The following is a 25,328-nucleotide window of genomic DNA, read 5'->3' on the forward strand; positions in this document are numbered from 1 at the left end:
ATTCTGGAATCCAAGACAAGCACGGTATGGTTGCCCCTTTTGCCTGTGTTTACAAACAAGTCGCACATTTTTATTTGTACATCTTGCGATCCGATGCACGGTAAACAAGTCACGCAATGAACAACAGCAGGCCGTTTTTCCACAGGTACGGAGAGTCAAATGCTACCTTGCTACAATTTTTCTTTTAGTGTAAACAGCTTTCACAAACTATCGTTTCGGTAACAACTGTTGTCGGTTACGGGCTATCTTTGACAATCTTCTTGCAGGTTGGTTCACCTTGATTTAAAAGGTGCAGCTTTCAAGGTATCTTTCTACGAGCAGGTAAGGTCATCATATAATATTTTAGCTGCATGGGTAAAGTGTGATTTGTGTGTGCTGTTGCTCTCTTCCAAACTCAGTTACTTCCATTCCTGAGAAACATCGGAGCAACCGGTGTCCTCATCGAGTACGAGGACACTTTTCCCTACGCCGGCGACCTCGCCGATCTCAAGCACCCAGAAGCCTACTCGCAGGAATGCATCCTGCACATACAGCAGATCGCCAAGCTCTCCGATCTCATAGTTGTGCCTCTTGTACAGACTTTCGGCCACTTGGAAGTGAGTTGAGTGTGTTCTTTCGCCTTGTGTTGTAAGCTTGTTTCTCTCGGCCAGGGGGCGCCGGTTTCGTTATTTTTGTTTTGTTTCACAAGTATATCAACCTGGTGAGGCACAACGGAAACGCGACCCAAGAATGTCCGATTTTGCTCGCCAGGGGCACTGCTCAAAAATTCAGAGCTCTCGGCCTATGTACAAAACGTGGGAGTAAGCGACTGATTAACACTAGAACTGTCCAAGACTGAAAACTTCGTTTCTCATTAATTATTGTGAATGTAAGAGTGAAATTATTTCATCCGCACTGTGCATCACAAAGTTAGACCCGAGGCATTAATTGTGCAACACCATTAGCAAATTAAAAAATTAAAAATTAAAAAAAAAAGGTTGGGGGGGCATTTAAGCAGTTCCTGCGAGTTATGAATACGAAAGCATGCCACCGGTGACGTATTGCTTCCGCTCTCGTGAAGTGGCCGCACCGCGCTGAGCTCCACCGTGCTGCATCTCCGGAGTCTGCCAATGCCGGCTTTGCAGGCTCCACAGCCAGCCGCTTTCTTTTACCAGCGGCCGGGCCACAGCGCCACCATGAAGAGGGCTTTTCTGGTGGCGTTCCTTGGAAATACGCTGCGTGAGAGCCAATGGGAGCCTCGTTCCTTGAAACTATGAATCGCGTGAGCCAGTGGGAGCCTATCCATCAGGTTTCTGCTACAGATGACTCCATTGGGGCAGGGAAAGGTGCTATTTGGCGCGGCGTCAAAAGCTGATGACGTCGGCTCGCTCCATCGGGCCCCGTTTAATGCTTTTTCGCATTAAAAAGAGCAGTGGATAAGTGTTTAGATTTCATAACACAGATAGTTTGGATGGTATTCTTTTAACCATTTGAGTAAGATCCAAACAAACTGGCAATTAGCACATTGAGCCATGTGTACCTCCTCCTTTTTCTTCAAACTTTTTTGTTTCATTTTTCAGTTTGTCCTGAAGCTCCAAAAGTTTCTCGAGTTCCGAGAGATTTCACGGTATCCAAACGTCCTCTGCCCATGCCATCCAAGTAAGTGCACTCAAATAAAACTGTGGTCGCTACCACGTCTTACGTTGTTCCAACTACCTTTTATGCCAGAGTCGCTATCTCTCGTGGAAGAGATGGTTTCGCAAGTCATCCAAGCTCACAGCGACGTACAATGGTTCCATCTGGGTGCCGACGAGGCAAGTCTTTCGATCGCCGCGCACCCTCCACAAGACGGCAGTAAAAACACAACTTTGGATTCCTTCGCCCGTAGGTCTGGCACCTCGGCCAGTGCAACCGCTGCAGGACCGTGATGGCCGAAGAACAGTGGAGCAAGGACCACCTGTTCGTCGACTACGTTGCCAAGCTGGTGAGGACATTGCAGAAGAGGTACCCCAACGTCCGCTTCATCATTTGGGACGATATGATGCGCGAAATGGATCCCCAAGTCATTACAGGTTTGTGTGGTTTCTTTATGTAGTCACTGACAAGATGACAATGACGGGGCATCTCTTTCGAATGACCGGTTTCCAGCACGCGCTCTTTGCCTTCTGCTACGCTTTGGCTGTGCATGCTTGCTCAAGGCTCTGGAGATGCCAAACACAATTGAAGGTAGGAAGATCACGCTGAAGACAGGACTACTGAAGGACTTCCATGCTGTTCTCGTCCTGTTAGTAACTAGAGGTAAAGGGTAATCTAGCTCCTCATCTGCTGGACATCCTATTGAAGCTCTGTGTGGGATTATCAAGTTGTTTGCTTGTTGCCGTTGTGCAGTTCTGCAGTTAACCCTTTCACTGCCAAAGATGAGCCTCACTTGTCCGGCGACGTGATTTTTTTTTTGGTGGTTTTGAGCAAGCTGGGAGCACGAGAACACAGCCGGCTACACTTAATTTCGCGGTACACTACCAGTATAGCCAGGGCTATCTGTCATCATGCCAAGAGTTGTACAGCAGTTAAAGAATTAAGAAATATTGGGGAGTTTTAGAGTAATATGTGCAATTTCGGCGCGCACTATGCAAGAGTGATTTAGAATAGTGTTTCTCTGCCGCAATGCGAAAACACAGAAATCCTAGCATCTCGCGCTGGCAACGCCGCATGAGACGATAGCAATCTTTATTTCACACGGGAAATGCTGTAACTTGAGAGGAAAAAAAAAAAAACGAGCTTTTTGGTTTAGAATAACTTTTTAGATTTGTTTAAATATGAGAATGCAACGCGAGCAGTCGACCGGTCGTGTCCACTTGCGTCACCTCGGCAAGAGGAGTGGTCCCGTGTGTTCACCATCGTACAACGCAAGCAGCCAGCAATCGTTGCCCACTTTGCTGGGTCTTCCAAACTGTTTGTGACCTGCACCTCCCGTAGGAGTGCAATGTCATCGTGTATTAAAAATCACGGTCGAGAGGATGTTGCCAACGTCGCGCTCACGACAACCGCCAAAGCGGTCGCAGACGCGGTCCTGGGAGCCGCCGTTTTACAGCAAAGCTGTTAAGGGCTAGGTCCCACACTATCATGTTTGTGGACAAGCGGCGTGCCGACACAAAATTCGAGCCAGTTCACTGTCACCCTCACTCTCGCACGACGAGTAAAGCCGCCCATTGTGTTCTGTGCCGTCTCTCCCACAACGCTGTCGGTGACGAAGCCCAGCCGGTCTATTGTGCTGTCACGCAGCTTCACCCTCTTCCCCGGCGTCCGCATCAGGAACCACCGGCATTCGTGCCATCGAGCACGCCCCGTGATTGGCGCGGCCCTACTAGAATAAAACGTCATTGTCTCACCTACCAAGCGTGTGTGTCCTGTGTCCCGTGAAGTCATATTGCGCTATCGCTCTTATCAGTTGCCCTTTGGACTCACGATGGGTCGGCCGCATGCCGTTTGTTCGGAGGAAGAAGAGCGAGAGTGCAAGGAGGCGGCGACGTGTGCAGCAGCGTGAATGGTTGCACAAACGCCACGAAGCCGCTATCGCCTCAAGTTCCACTGCGTCGAGTGGTTCCGAATCCCCTGCGAAAGAAGAGCAGATCGCTCACCTGGAACGCCACCGAGAACAGAAGTGGCAATGTGATTGGCGCTGACGGGCCAATGCCACGCGCCGACGGGCCAATGCCACGGACGACGATCGTGCCACGGAAGCCATGCGCAAGCGCGAGGCCTGGCGATGGCAAGACGCCACGCCGACTGAACGGTCTTATAAATACTTCAATCCCACCATAGTACAGCTTCGCTGGTCTTCCATCTTCACCGAAGTGGAAAGGCTGAAAGCTCTTCTACTCTCTCATCTTGGCTTTAGCCAACTCTTCGCGCATCACAAATCCTCCTTGGAGGAACGCAAAGACTCTTTGCATATACACGCTCAATTTCCAAGAAATAGCGCACACAAAGCCCAAAATGCGGTTAGCGTTCAGTGCATGCACGGTGACAACAATGCTATTCTTTGCATACGCATTTGTGCACCCTATTCTAAAACTCTTTGCTGCCACTTCATTGTGCACAAGTAGTAAAACCAAATTTTAAAAAGTTCATTCAAATCATCAACTGTCGCTCCAGTATTCTTCTCTTATATTTCTCCAGGGTCTGGATTGAACACCCTTGTGGAGCCGATGGTCTGGCACTACTTCCCTCAATCAGAGTTCAGACTCAAACAAAGTAAGTTGTTTAAAGGGATACTTCAACGAAATTAGAAATATTCCCGTCGTGTTCAAAAATAGGTTGAATATGATCCAGAATATCCGTAAATGACAATCGCACGTTTGTATTTCGAGCCTGGTGGCTGTATTTTTCGTTATAAACGGCCCACTCTAGCAAGCGCTCAGAGAAGGCCCAGCGGAGACCACGTGACATCCAACGCAATCGTGACGTAGGTCGTCTCAGGACGAGCAAAGCTACGGCGAGGCTGACGTCGAGAGGATGGCCTAGTCATTCCAGTCACCAAAGCGGCTGCTTTTGTACGAATTTTGAGCGTCGGGTTAATGTTCTGTAATCTTGTAGGGGAGACAATAGCGACTTCTGCGACACACAAAAGGCATTCTTGGGAAGAGGGGTGTTCCTCCTGCCCTCTTCTCTCGTCGTGGCCGGAGGCGAGACAATTTCCATCACTAGCTGTCAAGGTTTCTAGACAAGCATTACAAGCGAGGCGTTAGCGACATCCACCAGGTGATCTTTGCTAATCGTTTAATTTGTTTTAAAATTCCTTTTCGTGACTTTTTTTACCAAGATATTGGTATGTTCGACGTGATGCTGCTCCTTTGAACACATATAGACCAAAAAATGAGCGCCAAAATTTCGTTGTAGTATCCCTTTAAAGTAGCTTTGTATGTCAGGAAACAGAAGTAAATGCACTGTAACTGCAATTAAGCATTCATGGTGCAAAAATATCTCCCCGGCGGCAGACTGTTCTACCGATGCTCATGCTGTCCGATTGGTTTCAGATCTGTGGGACAAATACCTGGCGATGTTCCCGAATATCTGGATCACCAGTGCGTTCAAAGGAGCCACGAAGATTAATCAGATGCTCACACCAGCTTCGTTCCACATCAGCAACCACGAAGCATGGAACTGCGTCCTCATGGAAAACGTACAGCATGCAAGCTCTTTCAGGGGCATTGCCCTCTCCGGATGGCAAAGGTAAGTCTTTACATAAGTCTTTTATGGTGTGTATTATTATACTGAATGCTGTTTCATTGAACATTATTTAAAATGCGATGTCCTCGCAAATGCACTGAATTCTTCCTATGCTTTGTGGAAGCAGATTCGACAGGCTAGCCGTATTACCACCGGTATCAGTAAACCAGTGAGTAGATAACTTTGCTCGCAGGTATTATGCTCTTCGAAGTGCACATGGCCAAGGCTCGTAAGTCAGTAATTCTCGTAGTGCAATTAGCACTACGGTGAACCAAATCTGAGGGGTTCGAGCATCGTCACGAAAAACCATGCAGCAATAACATAATCACTGCACTGTCACAGCATAGTGGATCTCATCCGACATTTCCCTTCTTTTGAAGCTCTCTTGGCCGGTACACAAAGGTTTGCTTGCTAAGCAATTTTCACTAAAACTTGGTTCCATAAAACATTCCAGGCAGAACTTCATTCAACAAATTGGCTCTCGTCATAACAAGCTTGTTGCTTTGCAGCGACTCTTTGTAATCTCAAGCCCATGCTTTCCGATAGCAAACAACTTGCAAACTTCAGCAAGTTGACCACCCCCCCCCCGCAATTTTGATGTGGTTGCTCCAGGCCTGAATAACCTTTCCACCCTTGAAGGTTTGACCACTTTACGATGTTGTGCGAGCTCCTGCCAGTGGCCCTCCCGTGTCTGGCTCTGTGCCTCAAGACCGTCATAGAAAGATCAGGCAAGTCATGCAATCCAGCTTGGGCTTTGGAAGAGCTTCCTCTTTCGATTGAGCAAGTAGGCTTTGTGAATGAGGAGCACTAATTATATAGCAGTGTCCAGTATGTGGCCTTTTCGTTATTTTTTTTAGGCCTGACAGCAGAGGCCTGCAACGACGTTGCGCAGGCCATTGGCCACTATGGAAGCATACCGTTGGACGTTTACCCAAGGTACCATCATTTACCGTTCATCTGCAACTCCCCGACTGTTCTTGTAAAATTGAAGGGCTGGGGTCCCAAAATTAGTGCATTCCTCAACGTTGACTCCGAGATAGGACACCTAAATTATCAAGGACAGCGTCATTTACCCAGTGTAGAAGAACGAGTAGGTTTAGCCAAATGGAAACCTTTTGATTGGCATAACCCTGGAACGCATCACATTCTTCCTTCCAACTTTATTTTATCGGAAAGAGAGACCATAATCTATTCGAGGGAACTGAATGACGTTTCCTCAGAATAAAGGTGTCAATTTTTTTTTAATTTCCTTGAGATAAAAACATTAATTTTTCGCTGTAAAATAACAATTCAATAAATTTAGCGGTACTTTTTTACCCAAAAATTTGTGTGAATGAAACAAAACTTTCTCAGTCAAATTTAACAGAATAAGCTTTTTATAAAATTTTTACTCATGTAAACTTTTACTTATATACCTTCTGAAACATGACTAAGGAAGCCATTGATGGGCAAAATACAGTACACACCTTTCCAAAAGACGCTCCTAGGCCGCCGCCACGTTGCAGACAATGATGCAGCTGGTGCGACTCTCATGCCTCCGATCAACTAAAGATTTTCTGCCACTTTTTGACCCTGGAAACCTGTTGAGCACGATTCTCGACCCGTATTTTGCAGTTTTGCACTCAGTTTTCTGGCCTCTTTTGAATGTTTCCACTCAAATTTTCTTATGCACGCTGCGCATCCTTTTTGTGTCATCTTCAACTGTGCCTGCCATTCAAGTGTTTCTGTTCGACATTTTTCACGGGAAACGAAGGAGGGCAGGAGGGGCAGGACGTCGAACGGCCCTCGACACTATCTTTCAAAGAACGACGACTGTTCTCTGCCCTTCCGGAGATAATCCGCGTAGAGTCCTTTTCAGTCGTCACCTGAAATAGTCGTTCGGGTGGGGGTTGGGGTCGGGCAAGTCGGCAACAGAGGATCGGGTCTGTTCCTTTGCTTTGGTGTGAAAAAATTAAGTTCTCCCAAAATGTGCCCCAAAATGAAGTCCTTTTGGATTCCATCTGATCGTCAAGATGCGACTGTTGTCGACACTGCGGTGCCGTGTCATTTGAGGTCATTCTCAAATATATCCTTTTCAGATAATGCTGCACAGTTAAAAACAGTCGTAATCCCGAATTAAAAGATATTGACCGGAGTTGCTCTTTAAGAAGGTTGTTCTTATAACTCGGATCAGAGCAATCCCGTCGGGAACGCATTTAAAAAGGATACGGGCCATGAGTCCGATGACTGTGCTTTTCCTACCGTTTCAGGCCTCGTGCCGTGCCCCCGGCACCCAACTTTCCCGGGGGCAACCTTTACGTTTCGGTCTTGCACCTGGCCAACGTCATGGCAGAGCTGGAGCAGGTTCTTGCAAATCCGAGGCAAGTTTGCGGCACAAACTCCGGTCGTAGTCCCGTCGTGGTGCCTGCAGTGTCGCTCTGGCTGGCATAGTTTACCGCGTCCCCAAAAGTGGTCCCTCAATTCCCGCCCCGACGACGTCGTAGAAGTGTCCTGCCGACGTCGGCCGTAATCCCGGCGGTGGCGGGTGCAGCAGACGCTCATTCCGCTGCGGGTCGTTCTCCAGCTTGGCGTTCCACGGAAGCTCCGGCAGCCGGGAGTTGGGACGCCACGATGGCGGAGACGCTTTCGTCTGCTCACAGTGTTTTGACGGAATTTGTACGACCGATTGCCAGGATGGCGGCGTCCGACGACGTGACACGCCAGCTTCTGCGACGTCGTCCGTCGTAACTTCGGAACCGCTTTTGATGTACGCACGGAACAGTATGCTAAACGCAATGGCTATGCTAAATCTGGCTGGCCTAACGTAATATCCCCAAGGATAGCCCGAGAGATAGCCAAGCTAATATCGAGAGTGAATCGGGTGAAGGTAAGAAGTGGGCTAGCTTTCAATGTACAACTAAAAAAAGTTTTTAAAAAACGCTATTTTTAGATAATGTTTTTCTGCCAAACCTGTTCATCGCAGCAACGAAGCAAAGACAACTGTACTTCCCAGTCGGCAATGTTCGCTTTTATTCCGCCACAGCTACCTAGCCGCATTTACGCCGAGTTTATCGTTGATCCGAACACTACAATTACCGGGAGTGGGCTATTTTTCGGTGTTTAAAAGGAAATAGCAAATCAAGCTAAAAATAGGGAGCGGGTAATCTTTGGGGGGTGGGGCACCTCTCAGGATACTACGGTACTCAAGCCAAGGTTTCGAGTCAAATCCTCTCTTCCCCGTTTCTAGCGTCCAAGGCGGGTTCCACGAGTACCTGGTGGCCCACAATCGGACGAACCCACTGCACGTGGACCAGTTCATCAACACCGCACGAAAGTATGTGGACTTTCACAAGCGCGTCCAACAAGAATAGTGTCGTGCGTGTTGCCTAGGGAGTGGTTGCCGCCTTTTGCGGTGTGAAACCGAAGTTGGTTAATGTTTTAGCGAGTAACGCCTGCTATCTTAAGGTGCAGCTAAGAAAGTGTTTAATTGTAAGCACTAGAGTCACTGATATAATGAGAAAAGCAGGGTGTCAATTGATGAAAAGAAGCTTGCGCTGGAGATGAGGTGACTGAAGGGCCTCCATGCTGTTCTCCAAACTAAAAAAATAAAAAAAATATTTAATTGCCATTTTTTTTTGGCGTGCAGTCATCTTGGGGCAACAGGGTTGCCAACTGCAAGACTGCCCGCAAAGTCTCCGCCGAATAATCACCCCAACGTTTCTTCTTCCAATTGGCAGGCTGCTGGTGAATGTGGAAGCACTGTACAGGGACATCACCAAGGAGCTTTCGGAGATATATCACCAGGGCACTGTGGAGGAGTGGCTGTCCACGTACGTCAGTCCCTGCCGCGAGAAACTCAAGAAGCTCGTGAGCGACGCCGACCTGCAAATTGCAGTCAACGTGCCGGTGTGATAGACGCATTGGCGAGCGCCACCCACGTCCCGGCACCGTGACACGGATGTGCACGTTCAACACGACATGCCGTGCCCCTTAAACTGTGGTCGTCTCCCCCTGCAAAGCGACGTTCGCTTGTCCGAGAACCTGCCGCAAAAATTATAACCTCGCGCGACGGTGGTAGTGAAAACAGCATTTTTTCCGCTTGGGGTGAAAATCGGGTCGGTTTGAGTCGTTAAGAATGGCTTCCTTCGTAATGTAATACTGTTGAGAAGCCACCATATTTGTAAAAAAGTTGCCATGTGCAAAGGGCTAGCCTGCCTAGTAAACTACCCATCAAACATAAAACTTTTGCCAAACACAAGGGTTTGTAAAGTTCTGCCATAGCTTGTCTCATTGTAGCTACCCTCTTCTTTTAGTTAAACGTAACTTGTGCATGCCATGGGATAGTGTTTCTCTGCTGGCTAGAGGTGGGCACCCACTACTTTTGAAGTAGTCGGAATTACCGAACTACTTTTAAAGCAATTATGAAAGTACCTGCATAGTTTGTTAGCTGTAATGTGGTTCAAAGGACAACCTGCAGTTTTCACTCCAGGCTCCTCCCTTTCTGTGACCGAGCGACCCAAATTCAAGAAAGCTCCATCGAGTCTCCCAAAATGTTGCTTTTGCATCTGTCTTGCCTCCTTCTCCCGTTGCGGAACATAAATGGGGAGAAAGCAAAAAATGTTTAGCCTTGCTGAAGAGAAGTCAGTCAGGGTTATTTATAGTACCGTACTTCAAAAGTAGATGCCTGTCTCTGCTACTGGGATCGCCTGTGGCAATGCAACTGCTGTGCAGAAAAAGCCAAGTCACTAGTCACTAGTGAGAAATATGTCATTTGTCATTAAAAATAAAAGAAGCTGAAGCGTGCAAAGAATGTTATGTTTGCAAGGTTCTTGTAGGCAAGCACAAGTTAATCCTCTGCGCTCGGGCATTTGCGTTAAGAGTTCCAGCTTATTCTCAAAAACGAGCTACCCCAAAATGAGCAGAAATTCGCAGAACTACAAAGGTACACGACATAAAGCCAACGCCTAAATCGAGAGAAACATGCTGCGGGTTTACGACAGTGAAGCAACTTTAGAACACGGCTTTCTTTCTGTTTCCACATAATATCCATTTTTTGTGACTGACATCTCTGTTTACTTGTGCTTGCCTGGTATGTATGTATTACTACCACCGGCTGCAATTAAATAAATTAAACGTGTACAGTCCACGCTCGCGACTCGTATGTTTGTACGTCAACCAAGGGAACAAGTCGTACGCAGCAGCAGAAATTTATGCATGAATAACCATACAACTGCCAGCGTCGCATACATCAGTAACAGGTAAAAAAAGAAAAAGTACAGTTGTTGAGAATTTGGTATATCATGTCCTTCTGTCAGTTGGATATTGTCGTCCCTGGTGTCATCACTTTCATGCGGATGGCAATTCATGGTTACGGAACGTGCAGTTGCTTCGATGCATAAAAACGGCATAAGAAAGAGCACTTCGAATAATAAATAAGCGAACGAGCAAACCACAACCGAATGCCTCTTCCCCTTCCACAACGATTTGAGTAACACATTCAATTTGTTGCTCGTGAAACAATTGGGAGACGGGGTCGCAGTGAAAAGACCCAGGGCGAACTGAACAACTTTGCAACTGCCGCCTCCTCGTTGCTGCGGCCCCAAAACTTCGACGACCATGTGACGAGGGTCAAGGCATCATTCGTGTCTTTGACATCTGTTCGTTGTGGTCCGGGCAAAAGGAGGGAGTTCAGATTTTGACCACTTCCGCAGTTGTGTCGTTGACGATGCTACCGGAGTAAGAGCCCTTGTCGACCGGCCTGACGATGACGCGCGCAAAGGATCCTCCCACCAGTCCCTTAACCATGTGCTCCGGGTTAATGCAGACGCATCCGTTGACATCCTAAGAAAAACAGAAAAAACAAGTCAAGCGCATGCACGCACAAACGGGCCCAGTCTCAGCGCGGTGGGCCAAGCTATCCAATCCCAAAAAGCATGCGGTATGTCGATGGTTGAGTGGTACTGCTTAGTGCCTCGGGGCATTGCCACTGTAATATAGTTAGTGCGTACAAATCGCCCTCACTGGGCAGAATTACTAATACAGCGCCATGCCTAATTCTTATCACAAGTAAAGTCCCTCGTTTCAAATTGAAGCGCCGATGTAGAACACACCTGCCACACTCACAGAAATCGGCGATTGCAAGCTCACAAAAAGGAAACCACCTTAAAACCAGCCGAGTTCACTTTGTCATTCTTTCGGAACCGCAAGGCGGAAATTCTGATTTGTAACAAAACAGAACGGAAAAATAGTGTGCCTAGATTTGATAGGGTAACCGTTCGATGGCCACGTTTGAATTACAAACTGCAAGAAGGTGACGAAAAGAAGAAAGCACGAAAGCGTCGACGGGGCAGGCGCCGTCGCTCTTCCGTTTGCTCGCCTTCTTTCCACGTGACTGCACAACACATGTGCACTTACGACCAATCTGTGTAGGAGCCGTCTCCGTGGCTTCAGTTTGGCTTGCTTCCTCTTTTAAGTCTAGACTCTCTAAAACAGGATAGAGAAACGGAGGAATGGATGCATAGCGGCAGTTGGACAGTGAGTTGCGCCACCTAACCACGTGTTTTTTTTCTTACTTCAGATTATATTGTTTAAGCCTGTTTACTCAGATTTCACAGCTATCTGTTTAGTTATATAAAATCAAATCCCAAGTGTCATTTTTCTCCCTTAAAATTGAGACCAAGTATCGCAAAATGCCCCTTTTCTGAAATATATAAATATAAAAAAAAAGGACAAGTCGCAGTATTAGTTCATGCTTTTAAAGAGAAAAAAAGGCACACATGGCTGTAAGCTTGGGTTTTTTGTGACGCTTAGGGTAGATTGATTATGTTTGCGCCATAAAATATGATCTTTAGTGCCCAACGTCTATCAGCAGCTACTTTTTCTTTTTTTCACCGTAATTTTTATACATTTGAGCTTTTGTTCTGTATGAGATGCATATTCTGCACCAGGTGCATACTCTAGCTGCACATATAATTATCTCCTTCACAGCACACTTTGAAAAAATCCTACAAATAAAATCACTATTCGGCATTCAAATCGATATTTGGCTTCTGTTTTTTAATTTGATTCGGTGTTCGATTCGACAACCACTATTCGGTATTCGCACACCCCTAGTGTTTTTGTAATTCTGATATGAAAATTGCCAAAAAAGCAAAATTTAACGTACAAAAAAAAATTATTCCCAGGCACATTGGATTTGGATACTTTGAGAGTGAATCGAGCGACACAGTAATGATTCTGTGATTGGTTTCCACTTGCATTGAAAAATTCCAGCACGTTAATCTTGTAATGACAATACGGTGGGTACAAACCCTAAGTAGTTGTATGAAGAAATCAAAGCTAAAAACAGCACTGGCAAAACGGCTATTTTACAAAATCCAAATAGCACAAAATTCCTTTAGGAAATCTTTGGGTGCCCCTGAAAAACTCGGCTGCTGTGCAACGTGGAACAGCATCTGTTATTTTTTTTCCTAATGTGCCCATATTAGTAACCCCCTCGCCCTATGCTGGCCCTCACCTTTTTGTGGGTGGGCTATCTGGCTCCCACACTCAAATGAGTTTGAGACCCCTGATCTGCATTATTACTCAAAAGGCCCACTCAACTGGAGCATGGTACTATTATGACCCATTTAAGCAGTCCATTTAAAATCCTACCATGTTACTCAAGTAGTCCGTGAGCATCGTAAGGTTTCGCAACAATACTGCAGCTCCCGGAAGAACAAGCGCCAGTAACTAGAATGTGCGAATAGTAATTCAAATCGAATAGCACTGCACCATTTGTAACCTTCACAGTGCTAGGAAAAGCCAGGGCATAACAACTCTCTTTACAGCATTGAAGCTATGGATGACACAGCGCAATCTGATCCAAAGAACGATTTGCGCACCTTATCAATGACATGATTGGTCTCAACCACTGCCGAATTCATAGACGAGACCGAACCTGGAGTTCCACATAAAACCTTTCTTTCCTCGCAAGTTGCGTTTGAATTCACCTTGATGAAATGGCGAAGCCCGGAGGGCAGCACAAGCAAGTGTGGCGTGACTTCAAGGCACCCGCTACTCTCCAACGAACTGATGTCGACATTGACGCTTTCGGACGGCGGATAGAGTGGATAAAAACTGCAGAGAAAAAAAAAACATGCAATGAAAGTTGGCACAATAAAATTCTCTTACCAACAAACTAGCTTAAGCATGCAACCGCATCTCACCTGTGCTGCGTCAAGACGTGCTTCGCAAGCCGGGAAAGTCGGTCTGACGAGCCAGGCGGACTACAATCAAAGGGGGAGGGGGGAAACATGAAGCGCAGAAAGATTGAATTGCACGCAGCCACAGTAATGCGCGAGAAAAGAATCTCATAGAAGGATAGAAACCAGGGTTGCCAGGTGTTTCTACTCTGACCCGCCAAATTTCAACGAGATATAGCCCAAAAATAGCCAAGTAAACAAAATTGAAGAAAAAAAAACACTGACCTTTTGAAACGTTTATTTTAAACACTAGACACATACTATGTTTTTATGCATCAAATAGAAATTCATGCCACTATTTCTTGCAGCACTGTTCTTTGCCCCACAATCCCAGTTTAACATACAAAATGTTCTTCAGTGTTTCCATCGACATCCTGTTTCGCAAGTCCGTCTTTGTGAGGGTGACCTGACTGTCGCTTTTGGTAACGTAAGCAGTGATACGGCCAGTTGCAATAGCAATGGAAACATGTTGTGTGCTCTGCAACGGTACCGAAATGCCCCATAAATGGCGTTCCTTGGATGTTCGGCAAACTTTCTGAAACGCCTGTACAAGCACATGACAACATACCTTTCACTGTATTAATGGGATGCTTAGTATCGGGGCATGGTGATCAGAATGACGTCACGGGAAAACTATGCAGAATTAAACACAAACTACAGGTTACGCATTACAACAGACAACCTAAAGAATGCGCAGAACAGGTGCTGTTGGGGCCTCAAGGAATTGCACCGTCACTGGTTGAGATGGAGGATCCATCTCAACCAGTGAAACGTGTCCGAATGCAAGCACACGCTTGCATTCGGACAAGATTCGGGGGTAAACAATTGCACAAAGAGCAGACGAATTTGCTTGCTGTCGCATACTTATCATGATTAACAGACTGAAGCGTCAAATGTTTACATAACTTACTCTAAAAATACCATTCTTGAACCTATAAACCCAAGTGCTTTGAGGCATTTTCGTATGCCCAGGTCAGAAATAGCCCAAACTAGCCAAATAGCCAACTACCATTTTTCCCCGCCAACTACAAATAAAACTAGCCCAATTTGGCTATTTATAGCCCAACCTGGCAACCCTGATAGAAACAGACAGATACCGCGTCGATAGGTAACCTATCGACGCGACAAACATGCTGGGTTACAGCGACAATTCGGGTCGTCATGAGTAAAGGCCGGTTCACAAATTTGCATTTCAGTGCGATCGACTGCGTGACGACGACTCAGAATCGCCTACGACGAGGGGCCAGTGGTGCCATCTACTGGGCTGCACAGGAAACAATTCCGGCCTGCACATTACAAGACCGAAGATGTTTCACCGCTGGGCACTCCAAAACACTGCGAGATCAACGGCGTATCGACATTGGGCAAAGTGGATAGAGGTGGGCAGAGACTCGAAATCTACAGGTGAGGTAGGTGGGGGCGACGTACAAGGACAGCTCCTCCTTGCCCATGTGCAGCAGAATGTCCACCCCCGTGACTCCGACGACCACGCCATTGATGTCGAGCACGCACGGGTCGGGGACGCAGTGTATCCTCTGCGCAGAAAAATCGAGCGTGACTCTCGGCCGCTTTCCGTGTGGGGACGTCAGTTTTGGGTATGGTCCGCCAAAGTGAACGACGGCGTGTTTGGAAAGTCGCGTCCCCACGTCGCGTACGTCGGCGCTACATGCACCGTGGTCGGTTGCAGGTTAAGAAAAATGAGACAGGTCCCTCGCACAAAGCTACACCTTTACTTTTGGCAGCCGTCACGTCAATATCGTTACCATACAGGGCATTTCTTTTTTTCTTTTTTTTTTAAGCTTCCAGTTTTGTATGGAGAGGGCCGAGCAAGTTGCACTGATGCGGCCTGCGCAGGTGAGTTATACGACCAGGGGGACATAGTATAGGTGGCTAATTGTAACGATAAGCTGGCTAATTAACTAAAGGATGTTAATTAATGTTTTAATAATTAGAAATAAACATGATTCCAATTAGAGACTTGCTGAGCGTCATTGAAAACCATGAAATTAGTCAATTTTAGAAAGACTTGGAGCGTGTGGGAACCACAGTAAGGCGCCAAGAACCACTTACACAACAGGTGCGAGGCTACCTGTGCGATAACTTGCCAGCGCAATTTTCATGTCGCTTGTCATACATGTTTTCTCGTTGCCAGCTTTGTGCCCATTGCACAAGCGATAACTTCAGCATGCTAACGTGCTTCCCACGCACTCATTTTCTTCCTAAAAATTAACAGATTTAGTGGTTTTCGATGACACTCATCAAGTTTCTAATTGGAAGCATATATTTATTTATACTCATTAAACTAGCTAATAACCAATTTTAGTTAATTATCCGACATATTGTGACAATTAGCCCCTTTATAGACCAGTGTCTGCTCTGATCCATGGGCGCCACCATGTTTGTTTATGCTGACGCCACGACACAGAAGGTGGGCTGCACTTTTTGCAAGACTCCATTTTTTTAGAAACCTTCGCACATAATTATAGTGCAAGAATGTCAGAAATGCGTAGTTACGACGCTCCAAGAACAACACCGATGCCAAGAGTGCTGTTAAAAGCAAAATTCTTGTTTTATTATTTTCCATTTTTGTCGCTGGGGGCTAGGATTCCGGACACTGGTTTATAACATGTCCCCCTGGCCGCATAGCTTGTCTGCACAGTTCGCATTAGAGTAGCGTTCATGGATTTTTTTTTTAAACAAATCTGTAAAGCCTAGAAATAAAGAAACACTTCTAATAAGTTGTGAATGCAAAAGCATGAATGTCATTCTTCCGCTCCCTTAGTTTGTCTGCGGCTTACTGGCGTGAACGGCCACGTTTCGCCACTGCCGAAGTAGCGGCCGACGACTGAGCGCGTGCTCTCGTGAAATGGCCGCACCGCGCTGCGCTGAGCTCAGCCGTACAGCCTCTCTGGAGTCCGCCCGAGCGGGCTGTGCGGACAAGCCCGCACTGCCTCATCTCTTGCCGGCGGCCTGGCTGCTGCGTGCACTGCGCCACCATGGGAGAGGGCTTATCTGGTGGCGTTTTATTTAACAACGCCGTGCGAGAGCCAATGGGAGTCTCGTTCCTTGATGAGCCGCGCCATCAACTTTGGCGCAGCTTCAAAGTTGATGACGTCAGTTCACTCCATGGGACAGTTAATGCTTTTGCATTGAAAACTACCATATCACTGAGCAAATATGTTACACGTGAAACGTTCCGGTATCGCTCCGGAATGTTACCGAGCCCAGCGCCCACGTTCACGGTGCTCATCAAATAGCTTAACACATGTCATGTGAACTTTATAGCAGTTCTTAAAATAAAATACTAACGCCAGCCCCCTTTTTGTTTCTCACTCCACCTCGACTACTTTTTTTGGTCACGTGACCTCTCCCGTCAGCCAATCATCATCGAGCTTTGCGGCTTCACGTTTATCTCACCTTCACTTTTGCGCTTTATCAAAATCTGAACACCCGCCTGACTAGACGAAGAATGTTTCACAATAAAACATCCTGTATAATGAACCATACCTATCAGTAGTAAGACCCAACGCAGCTTTTAGTGTCATCTTTCATTCTCTTTAACTTGCCAGACCATCCTTAGACCAAAATGGATGTAGTGTATCCTTTTTACGGTAAATAAAGACAGTTTAACATTAATTTCAGCACTTTGTTTTAAGCAAAGAAAGTAATGAACAGAGATTAAATTAACATAAATGCGGCAAACAAAAAGCCACAGACCTTGTGGGTCTTTTCCAGTCTGAAGGGCGGCGTCGGAAACACGTTTTCGTGATGAACGTCCCTGTGTGACGGCACCAGTACCACTTGTGTTCTTGTTCTGCATAGAGAAAGTACATAAGTATGAATCAAATTTCACACTGTTTTTATTATAACACAGTCGTCGTACGCTTTTCATTTATCTTCGGGCACTCCACCAAAAGTTGAATTGGCGTTGAAAGTTACTTTTAGGAGGCGAAACGTTTTCTTGGAAACCACATGGCGCTCTGGTTTCACTGATTTCGTAGTGGAGTTCAAAGCTCAAGTGAATTGAGAAAATGAAAAACCCAGTTTAATTCCATATTGCAAGTGTTTAATGATGTGCAATTTTTTAGGATTGGAATAAGATTATCCGCAGGTCCATGCATGTGAAGGAGCCAAGCAAACGACAGCTTCCGGATAAATTTATTTTACAAAAATCTGATCTGTACCAGAATCTGGGTGTATGAAACGCCCAGATTCTGGGCGTTTCATACACCCAGACCCAGATTCCATTGGTGGGATCAATAAAATGATCTCACCAAATGGCAGCAGAGATGCCTTGCTCCTACACACTATACACCTTTTACACAAGGGTGCAGCCATCTTGAATGTGGTCACTTCTAGTATGCATTAAAACATTGCTTTGATCTCTCCACGCTGCTGGAAGGTGTTCACGAAAAATGCATGATTGTCACAGATTCTTGTTTTGCCTCACCTATATTTTCTCGCATATTCCAAGTTGAAATGTTTTATTATTTTTTCGTCCCGCATACCAGATACGGAAGCCACGTGACTGAGAATGAAAGGAACCGAAAAACGTCTATATCTGTGATTTGTAGCCTTTCGTGGAGCACCACAGTGATGTCTCGTTAGCATGAACCCTGTTAACACGGATACGACGCTGTATAGACAATACTTTTGTGGACAATCTCGGTAAACATGAGGTTTTGTCTAGTTATTATGAATGACTCACATTATGGGCTTTTTTGGAGGAAACAGACGTCTTTATATTAACGAAACAGGACTCTATTAAAGCCGTCTATCGAGTAATATACTTGTATCGGGCATTAAATATTGCTGTAGTAACAGTACACTCAGCCTGCGGCAGCGTTAAGAGAAAATTTAGCTAGCCACCATTTGGGCATTAACAAGTGTTTGGCGGTGGGTTTAGAAACCAGCAAGGGCAGATTTATTGGGGGGGGGGGGCAACCAGTTGTTCTAAGCTCCCGAAGGTCAACTTTGTTTTAATAAAATCATTGATATACATCAGCCAAAAGTTTAGTTTCTTTTGACATAGCAAATATTGGGTCAACAAAATAGATCTGAGCAATGTTTCAACTGTAATGTCATATCTCAGCAGACTCCACTCCCCCCCCCACGCCAGCCGAAATCTGCCCCCGGGAACCGGGCATAAAAAAAACATGCGATCTCACCCTTCCAAGATGTTTGCCAGGGCATCTATCTGCTTCTGGAAGATGGTCTCGTACAGGTCAGGCAAATTCCCTTTCTAAGAAATAAATTAAAAATATTACAAAAAGGGAAAGGGGTGCTTGAACCTAGCCAACACTTTGTGGGCGCTGCTTCGAACTTTTAGAACACTTTGCACTTCAACTCGACGTACCTGAATAAGCTCGTGGTTGCAGTCCACAAACGGCCCAATCTGACGGAATGAAAGAAAGAAATATGGACATTAGGCAACGTTTGCAGGCCAAGTAGGTGAAAACCTAATCGACGGCACCATGCGGTAAAATAGAGCCCACCACTGTGTCGTCCGCCTTGCATGCATTATCGAGATAATAAATTACTGTGGTCACTGACACGATGAGAAGGGAACTGTCTCAGTTGTCCCACCTCTAGCATGAGCTTGCTACCTTCGAAGCACAGAAGAATGCAACTAGCGCATGATGGAGACACCCTGCAGTTCTGTACAGCGATTAGTGCCCCCAATTAAAAAGCATTTGGTCAGAAACACTTATTCGCAACTCCAGCAAAACGGACGGCACCACGTGGAAAAACCGAGAACCAGCCAGAACAGGTCGCTTTGCGCCTCTCTGCATCTCTGGCGGCTTTCGCGGACACGTGTTGTTGGTGCGGTGGCCAACAATGTGATTTGACGAAGGTCCGAATATTTCTTAAGTTTGCCTGAGTGTTCATTAGTGTGGTGAAGCCTCAGTAGATTGCAGGGTGGCGAGATGCGGCCGAGCGAATAAGGAAATGGTCGTTCCCAAGCAAGCCCAAAAAAAGTGGCGCGACCTTTGTGAAGAAGCCCAAAACAAGCGAAAGTTCAATGAATGTACACATTCTTGAAAACCGTTTATTAATAATAAAATGAGAAAGAGAACTGGCTCAAATACGAAGGCGAACTCGCTCAAATACGAAGTCAGCGTGCCATGCCACTATCCGCCGTATAGTGGCATGGCACGCTGAGTAGCATGCTACAGCTTGAGCTCCAGTTCTGGCATCGTTCTTGGAGGCGACAACTTGGTGAAGCCCATGGTAGTGAAACGTGCACTGGAAAGTGGCCGAGAGTTCCTCATGTGTTTTTCTGTTGCTATGTGCTGAACGAGGTCAGCATGATCAGCACGGATCTCGCACTTGCGGTACTTGCACGCTGCTTTTTTATCGTATCCGGTGTCTGGTCGTAGCCAGTCCTTAAGCTGCGTTTCCTTTTCTTACTTTTTACAATATCTTTTGCCATACTTCGACCACTTCGAAGCCATTTTGCACAAAATACAATGCAACTAGGAGTGTCGCGAACCGGCCGAGGTTCGAGTTCGACCAGGTTCGACTTTTTCGACCTTTTAGTGGAAATTTCGACGAACCTTGTATTGAGGTTCGACTCATGTGCGCATGCGCGACAGGCTGGCCAGTTGGCTTCAGATTGAATGGTGATGGCCAAGGAATGAATTAAGGGCAGCGCTGATTAGTTATTTCAGTTAATACACTGCAAAAAAATTAAGTTATTACCTTTCTCAGTGATTAGAATTTGTTTCTTTTAATTGCAACTGTTCATGAAATAAAATAACCTTTGCATAAAAAAAAAAGTTCTCCAAACCTAGATATGCTTGCATCAAGGTCTGGCCACACTGTCCACAAAGTCGAACCGGTCGAATCTGGTTAAAAGTTCGAAGGTTTGTCGAACCGGTTCGACCCAGTCGAACCTTGGAAAGTTCGGCCTAAAAATCCGGTTCGACAAAAGTTTGCGACACCCCTAATGGCAACTAGACACGACAACCGCAACTACCGACTGGCAAGATGGGCAAGGTGCCTAAACATTTGTGAATGGATAGTAATAGTTTTGTACTTTGTGACGGACGGTAGCTTGCGCCACCTAACCGCTACGCCAAACGGTCATGTTGTTTGTCACTTTTTTGACGACAAATGCGCTGTCAGTGAGCACGACGAGCACTAAAATAACAATATTTGCAGGAAAACCCGAATAAGCCCAAAAACCGCAACAAGCGACTGGAAAAATCTACCAGCGACTCGACGAAAAAAGAAGCCCAAATCCGCTTATAATAAGCGGAACTGGCCACCCTGGTAGATTGTTTCCTTCCATCACATGTTTGAAAGCCCGTTTACTCCACAACATACGGTCGCGTGCTTTAGATTTCTTGGATGGGGACGAATCACGGAAAAACGTTTTGATTTCTTGTCTGTCTCAAATCAGATTCAAAGTGACGACTACGTGGTAACTGATAAGTGGTTTCTTTATAAGGATGTAGAACAGTGGACTGAGGACGACAGACGAGGTGTTTCACTGAAGGGAACACCAATGTTGCAGTCAAATGAATGAGAAACTTCGATAGCTGCTTTTCTTGAGTTTGGTTGTGTTCGATTAGCTTCAAGGTTGAGCCACCCATGCCAGTCGGTGCGTTGGCTATTCGTCTTGGCTGCTTTTCACTGAAAAAGCCTCTGGACCACACCAAAGGAGTTGGGCTGATTTTGCAATTACTTGATTCTGGAAAACCTGCTTGCTGCATACGATTAATGATGGAAATTGTTTGCTTGCAAAAGGAGGGGCATGCGTCTAGCAAAGTTAGAAGCTGTCACACAATTATGATTTATCGCGCCTCCCAATATTTATATTATACCCCGTCAAAGCCAGCAGCAATATACGTCTACGTTGCTCAGGTTGTTTGGCCACAAAACATACTCAATTTCTCCGTTCAGGATTTGAAGTCAAGTTCAATGCAGAGAGGTTCAGCGTGAATCTCCACTGAAGACTCTCTTCAGTTTGTCCGCATTCATCTCCGTGCTGCCGGCTAGAACCATTTGGCTGAATCTAGGTAGTATCTCCCTGTCTGTCAAATATACTTTTATTCAGCAGTTCACCTAATAGCTAGTCAACTAAGCTCATATTTCAACCTGAAGAATATAGTAATAGTATCGCTGGGGTGGCACATAGTATGTAATATAATACATAACCCGCATATTTGTCAAAATAAATTCTCGATTGCTACTAAAACCTGAATTGAAATACGTACGAGTATCAGCTGCTTAGTGGGGCGCCACCGGGTTAACATGCTCCTTGGCTCAACAAGCGGTTGCTTCATTTTCGTAATTTTCCTGCAGCCTGTGTTGTTGACCGAGCAGACGACTGGAGCTGTTTCTTAAACGCGGAAATGCACAAAAGCTAGATTTCACGGACAGATAAGTTGTATGGTCAAGGCAGGCGAGTTAGCTGAAAATTACTCTCAGTGAAACGATTCTGTAGACCTCGCCGCTTGCCTTAGCTGATCAAAACTGATTAGAGTCTATTACCGTCTCTCCGGAGCCCATAGCTTCGGTTTTGAAGAAAATCTCCAAAACAAAAGTTTGACGTGAAAAGAACAAAAAGCACCGGGAAAACAAAACTATTTTCTGCAAGTTTAAGTGTACCGGCTACACCTAACTGTCGCAGTTCAAATACCTATAAAATAGGGCATTAAACAAAAGAAAATCTGTTAAACTGAATGCGCAGTTCAGGCGCCGACACGACCTGTTCCCAGCCACCATGTTTGTTTGGTGGTGGCGCCCCCTATAGGTCGCTGGAGTTGCGAATAGCATAGGGCAACAGCTGCTGAACATTTCTTTGTCTCCTATGTTATGTAGTGCGAAAGGCTTTATTTGTGACAAAGATATTTTGTCTTTTTCTTTTCTTTGTAGGTATATTTTGGAGGAGGAAAAAATAGATACTCGTTGCCTCGCCGGTAATGGGAAGACCCGCAATTTGAATCCTGGCCCAGTCCAATTTTTGTTTTTAAGGCGACTTTTTTACCTCTATTCACATCTGATCGGTACAGTCCATTCATCCGCATATTTTAACTCTTTCCTTCCCAGAAGCCATGACCCACAATACATCTTTGATACATAATACAGTGGAATCTCATTAATTCAAACTCTTATATTTCGAACTCGCGGATAATTCAAACTAACATGCAGGTCCCATCCTACGTGTTTCTAGAAAGGAAACTCCCAATAATTCAATCTTTGCATTATTCAAACAAAGCTTTGGTCCCCCTCAGATTTAAATTAACGAGATTCGACTGCAATACATTCATGATACATAATAAAAAACCCACCATAATGCAGACGTGAGGTTGGTGTTCCGCCAAGTAAGCAGTGAAGTCAGTCAAGGGTTCAAAGCTCAATGTATCCGAAGTTGTGTACGGACCACAAGCGACCACCAAGTGCAGAGGGCCTGAAGGATATTTGCACAAAAAACTGACATGTGAATATCGTCTTCCATTAAAAATGGCTACTCCCACATTTTTGTGCAGAAATGATACAATTTGTAACTAACAAACATTGTAACACAGTCCAGTGACCAAGTCAGCTTTCGGCACAAGCCAGTGGTTTTACATTGTTAGTGTGTGGTTAATCTCAAAGGAAGCATCAAATTCCCAGGATAAATGGCCATGTGGTAAATCCACATCGAATCAGTGGAACATTTTGAAAAAAAGATAAATAAATACATTTGCTTTACCTTCGAGTTGTGGTGCTCCGCTTGGGAACGGAAGCATTTTTCCCTGCACGGAAGGATGATGGCCGCCAGAAAAAAAAAAAACATTTAGAAAAACGTTTTAAGAGCTTAAAGGGACACTGACAATCCCCAAAAAATCATTTACCCTTTCCCAAAAAAACACTAGATTATGATGTCAAGACAATACCTGAAATGTCTCATGCTCTGCGCCAACCCCTGTTTACAAACAAACCGGATGCCCCTAGCGGCACACCACCGGCAACGTGCACGCGCGATGGGGTGTGGGTAAGAAGCACCGCATCATGCATCAACAAATTATTGGAATGTGATGTCAGCGTCAGTGTGAGTCCCGGTGCTCTTTTTCGCGTTCGAATTGTCGATCCTATGTTTTCCTAGCAACGTCTTACCACTTTACTGACATTGCGTAACTAATGTGACCTGTGGCAATTCATTTTGCATGAACGCCGCAGAATGGATGTAAAGCCCGATTCACATGATCAGATTCTGCTCGCTATTTTCAGTTGCAACATCACTGGGGTTGCAAAAGCGTGGACAGTAGCTGCAATTATCGAAGTTGATACCAAAGATTGCAAGCGGAAACCAAGCGAATCACGCATAACATGTCGGGGATGGCCACTGGTAACAATGATCAACATCTCCCTATATCTAGTGTTTACATCAAGCCTACTTAGCCCAAAAACCTTCAGACTCAAAAGTCTTTTGAGGCCCGCACTTACTTCTTATCGCAATTATCGGGTCATTGTTTGGTCTACGGGCTGCTGCTGTTTGAACGATCAGGGGACAAATTTAGCAAGCAGACGAATTTGAAAGAGCAGATCACACTTTGAACGATCCCACGGCCGTTTGAACATGAAGACACACTGAGCCCGGGCAGTCCGGACGATTTGACAATTTTCTCGGATTCGTGTTGGAACAAAACAGATAACTCTGACAACCACAAGTATCAGTGAATTCAACCCAAGGTGATTCCTGCATAAGCAATCGCGGTTCGACGGTGTCTGGTTTTTCCTTTCTACGGCACCTAATCTCGTTCTCGGACAAACCAGGTAGGCAGAAAACACATGAAAACTGATCTTCACACCTTTCCGGCCCTTTTGGTACAGCCCCAGTCATGGCTCTTTGACAAGAAGTCAGGTTTGAGTTTGGTTCATTCCAAAACAATGCGGAAACGCCTGTCCCGCATGGCGACTTCCGCCCACACTCCCAGATCGGAAGTGCACACGAAGGAAGCGCCACCATCGCAGCGTGACATAATGGAGTTGAGTTGGTGTACAGAGTTGGGTATTTGCCGGGAAGACCTAAGTCTATCCGAACTCAAAAGACCAGAGCCGGAGCACTTCAGCGTTGGAGAGCATGGACAACACGATCAGTTTCTTCAAATTAATTAAATATAGGCATTTCAGTGGACATAAAACCTACAACAAATGGATTCTACTTTGTACTTTTGGTAATAAACATACCTGCAACCTCAAAAATATTTCATGCACCATGTGGTACGTCACTATAGAAGAGGCAGTAAGAGCAGACCCGAATGCTAGATTCTTTAATGGAAGTTTTCAGGCAAACAAGGCCAGATCTCGAGCTGCAAATCTCTTGTCTGGGTATTTAGACAGTTTTAGATTGCGTGATTACTTTGTGAGGCGTGATTACTTTGTGAGGGTTCTTTAAAGATGGGGCAGTTGCCGAAAGGACCTACCTCAAGCAGTTCTTCCAGCACCAGATTCTGTCCATTGGCATTGGCACCCTTGGCCACGATTACCTGCAATGGTCGCATGCGTACCAACTCCTAAAGTTAAAATTTCCAAAGAATTTTGGATTATAATTGGGCCAAAACGAATTAATGGTTCTTAAACGACAAACAGCACTTAAAAACAATATTGTGGGTTATGCAATAGTTTTGTTATCTCTCTTCTAGCTCTGCTAATCGAATAGGAGGGAACTGTTGCATTTGGGTTTTGTGAACTGACATATGTTACTATGCAATAACTGCAGAAACCATCTGAATTTTCCAAAAGGAATACAAGAAAAGGACGCCAACTGGGGTTATCACAGCCGATTGCCTTGAATTACCAAGGCTCCAGATATTAACTAACAAAGGATTGTACCGTAGTGCGGTCGTGTATCACTACTGCGTGGTGCACGTTAAAGACCCCAGGCTAGCGGCTGCACTGCACTGG

The 25,328-nt window shown here is 45.6% G+C and overlaps 2 protein-coding genes across 2 annotated transcripts in view; one reads left to right on the top strand and one right to left on the bottom strand.

Annotated features, from left to right (window-relative positions):
• On the top strand, nucleotides 1-10,331 carry LOC8026474 (hexosaminidase D). Its single transcript, XM_029969513.3, has 13 exons — nucleotides 1-145; nucleotides 267-321; nucleotides 399-596; nucleotides 1,560-1,638; nucleotides 1,708-1,793; nucleotides 1,868-2,051; nucleotides 4,159-4,233; nucleotides 5,016-5,211; nucleotides 5,848-5,936; nucleotides 6,066-6,144; nucleotides 7,458-7,568; nucleotides 8,435-8,521; nucleotides 8,925-10,331. The coding sequence occupies exons 1-13, from the start codon at nucleotides 117-119 to the stop codon at nucleotides 9,097-9,099; spliced, it is 1,443 nt and encodes a 480-aa protein (XP_029825373.2). The 5' UTR covers nucleotides 1-116; the 3' UTR covers nucleotides 9,100-10,331.
• The window catches only part of LOC8026473 (DNA polymerase alpha subunit B), a 24,957-nt gene continuing 8,414 nt past the window's right edge, over nucleotides 8,786-25,328 (bottom strand). Inside the window, exons 8-17 of the mRNA XM_029969511.4 lie at nucleotides 24,848-24,910; nucleotides 23,134-23,176; nucleotides 22,730-22,848; nucleotides 18,787-18,825; nucleotides 18,599-18,672; nucleotides 17,148-17,244; nucleotides 14,859-14,965; nucleotides 13,395-13,454; nucleotides 13,179-13,305; nucleotides 8,786-11,028 (exon numbers count right to left, since the gene is read on the bottom strand). Coding sequence (XP_029825371.3) covers nucleotides 10,876-11,028; nucleotides 13,179-13,305; nucleotides 13,395-13,454; nucleotides 14,859-14,965; nucleotides 17,148-17,244; nucleotides 18,599-18,672; nucleotides 18,787-18,825; nucleotides 22,730-22,848; nucleotides 23,134-23,176; nucleotides 24,848-24,910 — 882 coding nt within the window. The 3' untranslated portion in view covers nucleotides 8,786-10,875. The remainder of the gene's footprint in view (nucleotides 11,029-13,178; nucleotides 13,306-13,394; nucleotides 13,455-14,858; nucleotides 14,966-17,147; nucleotides 17,245-18,598; nucleotides 18,673-18,786; nucleotides 18,826-22,729; nucleotides 22,849-23,133; nucleotides 23,177-24,847; nucleotides 24,911-25,328) is intronic.

The sequence above is a fragment of the Ixodes scapularis genome, unplaced genomic scaffold, assembly GCF_016920785.2.
Source record: "Ixodes scapularis isolate PalLabHiFi unplaced genomic scaffold, ASM1692078v2 PGA_scaffold7__128_contigs__length_106722199, whole genome shotgun sequence".
Taxonomy (NCBI): Eukaryota; Metazoa; Arthropoda; class Arachnida; order Ixodida; family Ixodidae; genus Ixodes; species Ixodes scapularis.

Coding starts and splice junctions, on each gene's coding strand:
- LOC8026474 (XM_029969513.3), top strand. CDS start 117: ATGAACAACAGCAGGCCGTTTTTCCACAG. Junction 1,639..1,707: donor CCTCTGCCCATGCCATCCAA/GTAAGTGCACTC, acceptor CTTTTATGCCAG/AGTCGCTATCTCTCGTGGAA. Junction 1,794..1,867: donor TCCATCTGGGTGCCGACGAG/GCAAGTCTTTCG, acceptor CTTCGCCCGTAG/GTCTGGCACCTCGGCCAGTG.